General features: G+C 38.6%; 1 protein-coding gene across 5 annotated transcripts in view; it reads left to right on the top strand.

Moving 5' to 3' along the window:
- Positions 1–13,756, top strand: part of SCAF8 (SR-related CTD associated factor 8) — a 68,878-nt gene that overhangs the window by 12,230 nt on the left and 42,892 nt on the right. For 4 of the 5 annotated variants that reach the window (XR_014217483.1, XM_082215204.1, XM_082215205.1 and 1 more), the window contains exons 5-15: positions 1,316–1,472; positions 2,077–2,207; positions 3,672–3,848; positions 5,131–5,213; positions 7,488–7,602; positions 9,180–9,311; positions 9,745–9,857; positions 9,981–10,174; positions 10,549–10,649; positions 11,611–11,724; positions 12,327–12,483. Coding sequence is in view for 4 of the 5 variants with exons in the window: in XM_082215204.1 (XP_082071330.1) it covers positions 1,316–1,472; positions 2,077–2,207; positions 3,672–3,848; positions 5,131–5,213; positions 7,488–7,602; positions 9,180–9,311; positions 9,745–9,857; positions 9,981–10,174; positions 10,549–10,649; positions 11,611–11,724; positions 12,327–12,483 (1,474 nt within the window). In the remaining variant the exon portion in view is untranslated. The remainder of the gene's footprint in view (positions 1–1,315; positions 1,473–2,076; positions 2,208–3,671; positions 3,849–5,130; positions 5,214–7,487; positions 7,603–9,179; positions 9,312–9,744; positions 9,858–9,980; positions 10,175–10,548; positions 10,650–11,610; positions 11,725–12,326; positions 12,484–13,756) is intronic. The other variant, XM_082215206.1, reaches the window with a different exon arrangement.

The following is a 13,756-nucleotide window of genomic DNA, read 5'->3' as shown; positions in this document are numbered from 1 at the left end:
TAATAATAATAATAATAATAATAATAATAATAATAATAATTAATAATAATAATGGCATGTTGCTCATGACTTATTTTTCAAATAAGTCATTCCTTGGAGGTTTTAAATCAGAGTTTGGTTGGTCACCTGTAATAGATACTTTAGCTGAGATTCCTGCATTGCAGCTGGACTAGATGGCTCTTAGGTCCCTTCCAACTCTAAGATTCTATGAAAGAGGAACTGTAAATTAAGGCATAACAGCATAGTGGCTGTTGCCTTCATCTGCCAGAAAAAAGCCTTCTCAGTATATCTTCTCAACAACCCTAAAAATATTAGCAAGGAAAAAGAATCCAATGGTGTTATCCACATAGGGTTGTATCCAGTGGAGTCCCTCCGCTGACAGAGGGCTTTGATCAAGCATAGGCTTATGTCAGTGGAATAATGCATTCATCTCTTTATCATGCAGCTTAATGGCACAACTATTTATATTAAAAGACAGAATTTAGGATTTTTTGTTTCATTTCCCCAGTTTCATTCCAGTCAGCCTAGCTACAAGCATAATGTGAAGCACATCAGTCTCATGTTTCATCTTTCATATATGATAGGGGTTGTATCTAATGGTGTTCCTCTGCTTACGCTTTGATCCAGTTGAGGCTGGATCAAAATTGGAAGAGGTGATTTTTACCACACACAAAAACCCCTTCCATCTCCCATTTGCTTTAGAGTTTGTGGACCCTTTGGAGCAGCATGGGAGGGAACATGCAGGAGGGAGCTGTAGGTTAAGGGGCAACTGGTTTTTTTAAAAAATCCTCCTTTATATCTGATAACATTGTGGGTTTCTTTTGAACAATTTTCTGAAACAGTTTGGAGGATCAGAAGCATGGCATAGACTTCTCTGCCGCCGCCTCTTGCATACTGGTTCCTTCATTTATTTCCGGGTTGCTGTAACTGTAATTTGCCTTGGCATGTGAAGTAGATAAGTCGCAACTTCCAGGCTAAGGGTAACCAGCACGGTGCACCCAGATGTTGGTCTGCAGATGCATCAGCTCCAGATAGCATTGCTAATGGACAGGCACTATGGGAGTTGTAGACCATAACACCATGATTTGAAGCAGGTTTGGCAGGCATGCAATAAAGCAATCTAGAAATTGTAGAGGGAATTGACATTCAAGAGGGAAACTGGGAGCACACAAGCCCTTAACACATCTCTTCCAAACAATGTTCTGGAGAATCATCCAAATTCAGCCATCTATTCCACACTTAGTTTGGAACAGTAGGGAGTGCTTATGATGTAAATTCCAATATAAAATGTTGTGTTACCCTTGCTTCCTTTTAGAGTAAAATTGTGAGAGTGCTAAATTTGTGGCAGAAGAATAATGTGTTCAAAAGTGAAATTATCCAGCCTCTATTGGATATGGCAGCGGGAATTCCTCCTCCAGTCGTGACCCCTGTCTTGCCTGGGACAACTGCTACTATGAGTAACAATACACCAGGTAACAAAAATGTTATGAATGTTCTCCATTGTGAAAAACTGTTTCCCTATTAATACTTCCTTGTGGTTTTAATTTGGCAAAGGCTGATATATGACACCTGCCTGTTTTATGTCTGTAGGAATGATACAGTGGTAATTACTCTTGCTTGCCTGGTTGGTGTTTAGAGAGGGGTGTGTGTAAACATATCCAAGGCTTTCATATAGGGGTATGAAATGATGGTGCCAACTAAGTTCTCTTTGCTTCAGATTTGACTGGTTGATAATGATGAGATGCCCTTTCTGTCTGATGGTTTTCAACTGGTATACTTTTGTGTGCATTGTTCAGGGAATAGTGTTACTTTGTGCTTGAAAATCAGAATAAGTTAATTGTTGGGGAGGCCTGGCTTTCACATGGTTTCCTGAAGCTCTGTTCAGAGAGAGAGAGAATTTTGGTTGATTTGTATTTTCACAATATGCAGCTATTCTCTTTACGTATATATGTTCACAGCCTAGGCTAAAAAAACAAACAAAACCCTGGCTCTTGTATGTCTTCTCCCTTCCCTTCCCCATTCATTCTCTTTACATACTTTTTATTACATGCTTCCTGCCTTTCCCCTTGATTTCAGGAACGCCTGTGACACCTGCTACACCAGCCAATGTGGTCCAAAGTTTACCTGATCCTTGGGTGTCTCAGATAACTAATACAGATACTCTTACCGCTGTAGCACAGATCTTGCAAAGTCCACAAGGCCAACAGGTAAAGTGTGTTCGGCTTTAAAACAAAATCACAGAATTGGGTAATTAACCTCCTTACTTATTTGTTTAGTTTAAATTGTCCATGAAAGGTCCAAGAGTATTTCCTCCCCTACTTTAATTTATTATTGATTTGTCAAATGCTGGCATTGGATGTGATACTGAATGCCAGCATGATAGGTACCCTTGTATGTCAGTATGTTTCCGAAAGAGTAATGCATGAGATATCCCTCCCTGATTTGACTTGTGTTTTATGATTTGTAAATTTGGTTTGGACCTGGCCCAACTGGACCAGGATTTTAGGGAAATCTCTAGAAATCCCTTTGCATTGCAAAACAAGAACAGTTGTAACTTTTTCTTTTTTACATAGAAATATGAAATATGGAGACTTGGTAGGCCGTATAGAGGAGTTTAACTCTGTAAAATGTTATATGGCTATCTCCAGGGGTTTTCATGTTAGTCATCTTTAAAGTTTACATTTTTTTTAAAAAAAGCAAATATTTTTTCAATAAAAAACAGTTAGTGCTCAGTTACGTCAATTTTCATGCTCCTGTGTTTGCCCTACATTGATAATAATGATAATGCTAAGTTAAGTAGACTATGTCCACAATGTTTGGCTGGCTGATAATAAATTGTAATTAATAATGATGGTGATAATTCTTCTCTATGAGAAGAGACTAAAATAAAAAAGACAGGTAACAAAATTTTGTTTTTGTATTAATGATGGAACTGGCATTGCTTGTAAAAGGATAGAAAATAAACACAAACTGAATGAATGCCACCCAATCCCACCAAACACTTTTTAAGAAACAGAACCTACAAAAGAGTTCTGCATTTAAAACTTTCACAGACACATACAGTAATTGAAGAGTGTTGGGTGGGGTAATAGCATTCTAGGCATACCCTACAGCTCTCATTAAGCATAGTTCAGCTCCCCTGTTTCCCCTTTCGCCACCATTCTATGGTGTTGTAATTAATAATTGCAGCATTTCAGAGACACACTTTTGACTTTTGAGAATTTTGAGCTACGCATCAACACAAATCTGTACAAATAGATTGAGGCAATCTTATCCTGCCTGTAGTGATTTGTAACTGCTTCAGCCTGATCTGGACAGGATACACATCAGCCTAAATCAGCTCTTGGGATTGGGCCAGGCTGGGTGCAGAGCCCTGATATCCATCTTTTTCCTTTCAGCATTTCTCTGGAAGCAGTTACTGTTTTCTGAAAATTGCTTGAACGAGTTGAATGTTGCGTATAAAATATAAGCAAATACAATAAATAATAATGCATATATAAATGGGTTTGTTTTATTTTGGTGTTTTGCCATCCCTTGTCTATCAAAGCACATTTTAAGAGTAGCTGGAAATAATGAAACTTAATTTTTGAAGTCAAATTATATGTTTATTTTATAAATGTGTACATAACACTAGCAAAAATGTCATTTCTCTCTTCTTCCCCTCTTTCCAGCTTCAACAACTAATACAGACACTGCAAATGCAACAGCAGAAACCACAGCCATCATTACTTCAAGCACTGGATGCAGGTCTCGTCGTTCAGTTACAAGCCCTCACTGCACAACTTACAGCTGCTGCCGCTGCTGCCAATACACTTAACCCACTAGAACAGAGTGTCTCTTTTAACAAGGTAGAAGTTGATCTACCAAGTTTGAGAAAGGTTGCTAGAATTTGAAGAATATATTTCCAAGGATTTTGTTTCCTTGTTTCCCTTTTGCTTTGTTTTTAAAATAGATTTTTAATATCTTCTAAATCTTAAGATGTTAATAGAAATTTTTTATTAAAATATGTCAGCTTCTTAAATTTTTTTAGAAGTGATATGCTGAATCTTTCATCTTCTTTCAGCGATATTGGCCCTGATCTAGAAATATGTTCTAACAAATCAAAGGGTCAAAATGTCACCTAGATTGAAAGAGAGATGAGCCTGAATGCAAGCCCCTTCCTGATACAGAGATGGTGGGGGTATCTGGATGCAGTTCCCCATACCTGCAACCAGATGATCCATATTCACACCATGTCTGGTGCTTTAATATGCAGTTATTGACCCAGTGTTGGGAATTGCATGCACAGACCTGGATGCTGGATCACTGAACTAGTTTTTCATCAAATCTACTTTTTAAAGGTAACAGACAGTTGAGTTTCTTTCTTTGCAATCCCGGGAGCTTACTTATGAATGCAGTAGGCTATTTTATGCTGACTGGTCTAAACCTTGACCTAGCCATATGAAACAGCTTACCTGTACATAATTCTGTACTGCTGGCACCAGCTCTAAATTGGTTGATGGTTGATGTGTCAGTACACTAGCATAAACCTGGGACATAGATCCCTGATTCAGTAAGGTAACCCAGTTTAAATATACCACTACTTTTATACATATGTAAAGGTAAAGGGACCCCTGACCATTAGATCCAGTCATGGCCGACTCTGGGGTTGCGGCGCTCATCTCGCTTTATTGGCCGAGAGAGCCAGTGTACAGCTTCCGGGTCATGTGGCCATCATGACTAAGCCGCTAATGGCAAACCAGAGCAGCTCATGGAAACGCCGTTTACCTTCCCGCTGGAGCGGTACCTATTTATCTACTTGCACTTTGATGTGCTTTCGAACTGCTAGGTTGGCAGGAGCAGGGACCAATCAACGGGGGCTCACCCCGTCACGGGATTCGAACCACCGACCTTCCGATCGGCAAGTCCTAGGCTCTGTGGTTTAACCCACAGCGCTTATGCTATTTATGGCTTATCTGTATTGCCATTTTCATATGCCAAGTAAGTAACATATATACAGACATATGAAAACGTACATTTACAACAGGCCAAAAATAAACAGGTCAATCTAGTGTGCCTTTCTTTTAACATGCCATCTTGAATAGTTTGTGGATATAGTGTGTTTCTAATGCATTGTTTGTTTTCTCCTAGAAGCTGATGGATAGGTTTAGCGATTTTGGTGAAGAAGCTGACATTAATGAAGAACCTAAAAAAGAAACTCCAACTTCCCAAATGTAAGACTTCACTTCGTTTAATATATCAAGTGGAAATAGTGTGAAAAGTAGACTTCCTGGTTGGTTGGTTGGTTGGCTTGCTTGCTTGCTTGCTTGCAAAGCGGAGAGGCTGCATGTGTAGACAGAATGCTCATTTCTATATTGGCCTATTAAGCTAATAAATGATAATCTAAAAGCAGTATTTATTTAATTAAAAGCATTTCTAAGTCACTTTATATGAATGTACCTATTTTATATTGAAGTACCTTTGGGTGTACCTATTTAGATTCCCTTTTTTCAAACTTTGTTAGATGGGCAAAGGCAAAACAATTAGTTGCATTACTTATTATAGCATCTAGTGCTGTGTTTGTCCCAGCTAATTAATAAGGCTTTTCTTTGCTTCAGATTTTCATTGGATTTAAATCTCAATTGAAACTTCTGAAATGATTTTAATTTTCATTGAAGCCTTTTAGTTGCAGAGTTTGCTACTTTTGATATTGTTACTATTACGCTGAATGTTGCTTGTTTCAAAGTTGCTGGTCTTTTACAAAAAATGATTTGCCATAGCAGATGTTACAATCTTGTACTCTGTTCTTAAAACATATTTTCAAAGTCCCATGCTTCATTAATCTAAATGTACATAGAACATTGGCTTGGGTTGTGTTCTTCTCTGTTTTACTTTGTCATATTGTATCATTGAGTATGTTGCAAACTTCCTTGAGCAGTTTCTTTTGAACGAGAAAGGAGTGGTACGAGTTCCTTTGATAAAAACTTTCTTGCTTTCCCCTTCCTACTGGAGCCCTTTGTGCTGCCAAAAGCTGCTTCCTGGGGAGCCTTCTAAACTAACATAAGATTTGGCCCTCGGAGTTGTAACAAGAGCAAGAATTCACCGAGGCCTGCAACAGCATCTTTGGGTCAAAGCTATTATTGTAACCTCAAGGCTATAGCAACAGATTGCAAATTAGTGTAAAATTCAGTTGTATTACTGAATAGGGCTGGGTGATACCTGATTTTCAACATCATGATATATCACCAGCTAAATATCACAGTATTGTGATATATCACCATATCTAGCTAGCTAGCTAGCTAGCTATCTGTGGTTGAGGGCCTTGCTGTGCCTCCCTGTGGTCAGAGGGTCACACTGTATCTCCCCGCAGCTGCAGAGGGCGTTCTGCGCTTCCTTGTAGCAGCTATGGGCCTTGATGAGGCTCCCTGCGGCGGTGGAGGGCCTTAAAATGTAAGTAGTAGATTTCACAAAAATATTAAATAAACCTCCATACAATATATTTAATATATTTTAAACTAATTTAAGAGTAGTTTAGGTGATTTACTAGTCAAGTTGCATCTCCTTCCCCACTCAGAGGTCTAAGTGGAATCTGTGCATGTGTAAGCCCCACTGAGTTCAACTAAACTTACTTCTGCTTTCCTGGGGGTAAGCCTCATTGAATTCAGGAGGGCTTGCTTGTGAGTACGTACGCATTTGCTTGCACTGCTTACAGAAAAACAACCCCCTCCCATCATTCTCACATACTACCCAACCTCCCATTTTCAGCATAAGGCAGCCAGTTAATCTACTCCCTTCAACCACCAACCCACAGAAGCCCCACCACAGAAGCCCACCAATCTCTTCCTTTTTGCCAAAGGGAGGGAGGGTGGACAAGCAAAAAGAAAGTCTCATTTAAATTTTTGAAAACCCTTCCTTTTTAATATGGAGGAAAGCTATTTAGGGGGAACCAACAACACAAATACCACCAGAAAATGAAAATAAAACTCTTCCTCCTCTTTTTTTTCACTGGTGGGTGTGAGTGTGAGGGAAGAAAGAAGTGTTTTCCAGTTTTTTGTTTACCTTTTTTACTTTCCCCAGGATATTTAATGGTCTAGCTGGCGGGGGGGGGGGTCTCCTCCTGGATTGTTAGCAGACTCTGAATAATTAGCTGAGCTCTAAGTGGAAAGATACCATGAAGCTGAAAGAGCTTGCTGGTTTGTGTGAGGGTTTTATCATCATTTCTTACAGGTTAGAGTGAGGCATGAGAGAGCAAACAAAGCAGGAAACCATGTGCCTGCAAATAATCTGCAAAGTATCTGTCAAGTATAGGTTCAACTGAGCTACCCCCTAGGAAGCTGTCAAGGCTCCACCTTTGGTTCACCAGTATATTGCCTTGTTGAAACACTTACCACGTTATGACGATTTATCACACAGCCCTATTACCAAACTTGTTTTTGTATTAAAGCAATCTCTAAGATTATTACTACGTAGTAAGAAGTCGATTGACTGTTCTAATTGTGTTTTTTTAGGCCTCTTGTATCTGAATCTGTGAACAACTCACTTTTTCACCAACTAGCTGAACAGTTACAGCAACAAAACCTAGAACACCTCCGCCAGCAGCTTCTGGAGCAGCAACCTCCAAAGGTATAATATTTTGTTTTTTGGACAATAGGTGGTCATCTTTTTTAGTATTATTACTATGTTTCTAGTTAGCAAAAGTGAGTTTTACTTTAATATTCTTTATCATAAAAGCAGAAAAGCATTATAACTTTTAATGTTTTTCACACAGTGAAGGCAGCAGTACAAAGAGGCACACATGAAACTGTGTGTGTGTGTTTTGAAGTGATTTCTTCTGATCAGTTGCCACAAAGAAGCACTTTCCTGAGATCAAAAAGTGCTTGGGGATGAGGGTTTGGTGAAAGTGGCTTAAATGCAAACTGGTGTATGTAGCAATATCCCAATGACATTCTCTTTAAGCAGCTTTCAAGTCCAAGGTTCAGTCTATTCAAGTGGGGTGGCAGAAGGTTATGAAGAAAGTCTTGCATAATTTAGGCCTTTTTTCCTAGTGTCATAACCTCGAAATAATACTAGTAGTTAACATCCCTTCATAACTGTGAATTTGGAGCATAGCAGCCCTACTTTGTAGATTTACATAGTTTTGCAAAGGATTTGTACAAAGAGTATCTGAATTGAGAGACTAGGAATGGATTTGAAAGAAAATGGATTGTTTGAATAAAAATATTCTGATAGCAGAAACGCCGCTAAAGTGGGAATTAGATAATAGTTATAAATACGTTGGGGGGTGGGATTCTGACTTAGAGGCGTTCAGTTATAATCCAACAGATCGTAGCTTCACCCCATTGGTTCCTCAGCCAAGCACATACACCAGAGGTCTGAACCTGCTGTTCCTCTCGTACTGAGCAGGATTACGATGGCAACAACACATCATCAGTAGGGTAAAACTAACCTCTTTCACAATGGTCTAGTTATAAATAGTTATCAAATGAAATACAGGGTTTGCATAGTGAAAAGGTGTTGGCAAACTTTGAGATGGATGAATTAAAAATCGTATACAGATGAACAGAGTTGTAATGTTGAGAATTAGTTTAATATTGGTATTCTTCAATACTGGTTTCATTTTTCAGAAGAATTTTTTTCATTTTTCAGGAGAAAACCTGAGTAGATTTGCCACTAGATGTCACCAAGCAGTGACATCTAACAAACATCTAACATATCCATCTGGATTTATGAATCTATGCTCTGAGTGGCATTTGATGGAGTCATAATTTTAGTCTCAAAAAGCAGCAAATTTGTTAACTTCTCCTGTGTAACCTATATATATATATATATATATATATTAAACCACCCTGTGATCATCGGATGAAGGGCAATATAGAAATTTAATAAATAAACACTAAATGTAATTTTTGATACAACAATTCCTTAAAATGCAGAACTTTGCATTCTAAGTTCATCTTACAATATTTTTCGCAGTTCATAATAGAAATGTTTCGATTCCTCACTAGAATTGCAATGGCTCTTCTCTTGGTCTTTTCACATAATTGGGCAAAAACAAACCAACCAACAAATATTCTAATAATGATACAGTTTTATGCCAAATTGGGCTGCTACATATGTACAGCATGCCTCCTTCTGCAAAGCCAGTACAGTTTCAGGTAAAACAGATGGAAATATTAACCTTTCATACTTTCTTTTTGCAGGCAAGTCCTGAGGAAACACAAGAAGGGAATTTTGGTTCTGAGCATTCAGCATCACCTTCACAAGACAGCAGCCACCAACAGTTTTTAGAAGTAGAAACAAATATTGACAATTCAATGGATGTTCAACAACAGGTGAAATTTGCTGTTTCTATTTACATCTATGAAGTGTGATCTCTGTGGTTACAGTTTACAAGATCAGTAATGTAAATTTTGTAAAATAAAGGCTAAATGCACTAGCCTTTGTTAGGGTCTTCCTGGGCAGCAATATGCTATAGATATGATACTGGGCCTAAGAATTCTTCCCCATTCATTGAACAGATGGTTGCTATCCTTTCTGAAGGAAGTCATAATTTCGTGAATATGTGCGCCACAAAAGAATAACACATATACCCTCAGATTCTGCATGTGAGGATTTTCCCACATCACCCTTTCTGCGTATAGAACCGCAGTGAGGAATAAGACCTTCATATGCAAGCCATTTTGTGCATATAGATTGCTTTTGCGAAATTATTGTGAGCATGTTTTCCTGTACTTTGGTGTGAGCCCCTCTTTCTACTCTATTCAGGACATGGACATAGATGAAGGTCAAGAAGTTGTAGAACAAGAGGTATTTGAGCAAGAGGAAAAGAAACCTGTAGTTCCTTCAAGATCAAGAACACGTTCAAGATCCCGCTCAAGGTAATTTTGTAATTTTCTTAATATAGTAGATTTTTTTTTTGTCCCAAAGTTCAAAAACCAAAATGAGTTTTGTGCTTTTCTTATGAGTGTTCTTTTAGCAGCATTGAACCAATTATTTTACAGGTCTCCAAGAAAAAGAAGGTCCAGATCACGATCTGGCTCTAGAAAGCGTAAACATAGAAAGCGCTCGCGCTCTAGATCAAGGGAAAGGAAGAGGAAGTCCTCCAGGTCCTACTCAAGTGAAAGAAGAGCTAGAGAGAGGGAAAAAGAACGACAGAAAAAAGGGTTGCCTCCTATACGGTCAAAAACACTAAGTGGTAAGTCTTCTTGCAGTTTAACGTTTCTAATAGTAAAATAATATTTAATTTGTTATTAGTCATTCTTTCAAAAGAAGCAGAGGGTTGAGACTGATTTCTTGGGACATTTTTTCTGACGTTTCCTGCAATGTGTTTATGGTACATATTAGTTTTGGCATGAGATTTTACATGCTTTATGGTAGGGGTTAGTTAAGAGTAGAATTCTCTACTTAAATTATAAAAATGTATTTTTTTGGTTTGATACATTACATGCCCTGTGCAAGGCCCCAACTTGCTTTAGCTTGTCTGTGGCAAAAGCCTGTGTTAAAGGTTCCAGCTTAAGTGAACATAGGCAACAAACTCTTAATTGATTTATTCAATATTTGTCTTTACAGTCTGCAGTACTACACTTTGGGTTGGTCAGGTGGACAAGAAAGCCACCCAGCAAGATTTAACCAATTTATTTGAAGAATTTGGACAAATAGAATCTATAAATGTAAGTGAAATAATCAGCATATGTCTTTTAAAAAATAATATAACCTTGTTTGAACAGTTGTGTACTTGTTAGTAGAAAATAAGGGTTAGTACATAGCGGTAAGGGATGTGGGTGGTGCTGTGGGTTAAACCATTGTGCTGCTTGGGCTTGCCGATTGAAAGGTCGGCGGTTCGAATCCCCGCGACAGGGTGAGCTCCCGTTGTTTGGTCCCAGCTTCTGCTAACCTAACAGTTCGAAAGCACACAGTGCAAGTAGATAAATAGGTACCGCTCTGGTGGGAAGGTAAATGGCGTTTCTGTGTGCTGCTCTGGTTTCGCCAGAAGCGACTTAGGCATGCTGGTCACATGACCTGGAAAAACTGTCTGCAGAAGCAGACAAACGCCGGCTCCCTCGGCCTTTAAAGCGAGATGAGCGCCGCAACCCCAGAGTCGTTCGCAACTGGACTTAATTGTCAGGGGTCCCTTTACCTTTTTACATAGAGGTAACTGTGCTTCCTAGCTAGTTCTAGAGGAATTTTAAGTGGAGTTCTGCTTACACAACAAGGCAGGTTTGCCTGCCTCTCCATTGCATCTGCAGCTCATTGTGGTTCTTGTAACGTCACTCCTGAAAGTCAGGTTGACCCTCCAGAATGGCATAGTAGGTGCTGAAGGAGGGGAAACTGACATAAAGTGTGTGTATGTGGCGGTGGTGGAGATGGGATTACAGCTGCAAGAGTGTTGTGGAGTCACCTTCTTGACACTTGGTGTCACTGCTGTGTACTGGGGCAGGGCAGCGGTAAGGTCAGAGCTTTGTGAGCACAGGATGGGAGTACCAGAGACCTTGACTGATGTACAGCTCTGCACATTCCTAATAAGTGGCAGCAACACCAGAGTTGAGAGGATAGCACCGCCCCACCATGATGGCCATTCCTGATTCCTAGCCATTAGTTTACACTTTACTATTACTTGACTCTTGCTTATAGATGATCCCTCCCAGGGGCTGTGCGTATGTCTGTATGGTTCATAGACAAGATGCCTATCGTGCTCTTCAGAAACTAAGCTCTGGATCCTACAAGATTGGATCTAAAATTATTAAGGTACATCTTCATATTATTCATCTTCAAGATAAATTATAGTAATTGTTTGCTTTCATATACAGTGAAGAATATAACATCTCATGGTTGGTAATACCTATCGTTACTGAGAATAAATAGGAATTTCTTGATACTCTGTAGAATAATTTTCTTGTCAAGACAGTCATTAGAATTACAAGTGGAATATTTCAAAATGGGAAATCAACAGGAACACAGTTTTAAAACACCAATTAATATAACTTTATGGCTGGTGGTAACAGTATCTGCATTAGAGCATCATTTGGGGGGATTGGTATAGGGGAAGAATTTCAGCAAGTACAACACAATAATTGTAGAGGACAAAAGGCTCAAAGAATTTGGTCTGTGCTAAATAACTTGATAATGAAGTTGTAGAAAGTATAACTCAAAAAAGGAAAATAGTTACATGATGGTGAAAGAATTCATTTTCATTTGGATATCTTGAAGGTTTTGCATAGCGAGTTCTTCCATCTTATGAACAATGTAATAGGACTGTTGGTTAGTATGTTTGAAAGGAGATCAAAAGCCTGGTAGAAATGTTAGTTGTGATTTATTTCCATAACAATGGAATTGCATTCTATTTTCAGATTGCATGGGCTTTAAACAAAGGTGTAAAAACTGAATACAAACAATTTTGGGATGCAGATGTTGGAGTTTCATATATACCTTGGGAAAAAGTTAAATTGGATGATTTAGATGGCTTTGCAGAAGGAGGCATGATTGACCAGGAAACAGTAAATAGTGGTAAGAATGGTTTATAGAGTGCCTTGTAATTACAAATTTATTTTCATCTTTTGTTGCAGAAAAATGTGTTCCTGAGATACTTAATGTGCCCATTAGAATGATAATGACAGGTGTTTTGTTATCAGACTAATTAAGACTAATTAAGACTGCTAGCAGGTGGCAGTCATACTGAATCATAAGTGTCCAGTTTCTAAAGTCACTAGAAAATTGCTATCTTGCACTAGGATGATTGCCAGACTGAGACTGCAGTCCTCTATACCCTTCTTTGGCAGTAACTCCTATTCAGCTCATTAGGACTTGCTGAGTAAGCTTCTTTAGGATTGATTGACAATACTAAACTAATTCACCACGGAGTCAGTTCCATAGGGCATACTTGTATTTACTTCTGAGTAAACATGTAGCATTGTGCTCTAAAACTTGCCATATTAGATCTTCTAAGGATGGTATAACAAAATAACTCTAGTTAATGGTTTTCAACAAACTGTCCATACGATATAAGAGTTTCTAAAAAACTATCAGGCACGAATTGTTAACTGCCTTCACTGTAGATTCAAAGAGCAAGCTTAGTAGTTCACATCTAGCTGTGCATAAAAGTTTTCATGAATTGGCTATGACCAGGCAGTTTTTCTGAGCATACCCCCTTATTCTCCAGTCGTTAAAAAGATTTAGGTTTCATGGAAAGTATTCTGAAAATGTTTTAATATTTTCAATTTATTATGGTAGACGATGAAGTGTTCGGATTGGGCTGTTCCTCTTTCATGAGACTCAGGCAGGAGCAAAGAATTGTGGGAGGTAGACCACTGTTTTGTTGGCTGTTATTCAACTGAGCCCTCTGTAACACCTTTCTTTGTTATTCTTAGTTACTTGGCAATCTTCATCTTCTTAATCTGTGTGTCCAGATACTTTGTCCTGTCTTTGTTACTGTTTGCTGTCTGCCCTTTGATTTGTCCTCCGCTGAGGTAAAACAACCCCCCCCAAAAAAAACCCTGTCTCCCTACTATACGTCTTTTGCTATTCTATGTTCAGTGTTTTACTTCTACTTTCAATTAATTGTTTACTTTTGGTCTTTATTTCCTGTTGCTGGCAGTTGCTGTTTCAGCGATTGGACTGCCATTTTCCTCAATGATTTTTGCGGCATGGGCTACCTGTTGCAGCAACCACACGCTGGTTCCTTAACAGTTTCTTACTGTATACATTATATGACATTATTATTTCTTTTGCATTACGTTGTCAGGAAGTGGATGGTATATATGCCTGAATTTTATTATGGGGA

This window comes from Podarcis vaucheri (genome assembly GCF_965113315.1).
Source record: "Podarcis vaucheri genome assembly, chromosome: 3".
In the NCBI taxonomy this organism is placed as follows: Eukaryota; Metazoa; Chordata; class Lepidosauria; order Squamata; family Lacertidae; genus Podarcis; species Podarcis vaucheri.
This window is presented reverse-complemented; position numbering and strand designations above follow the sequence as displayed.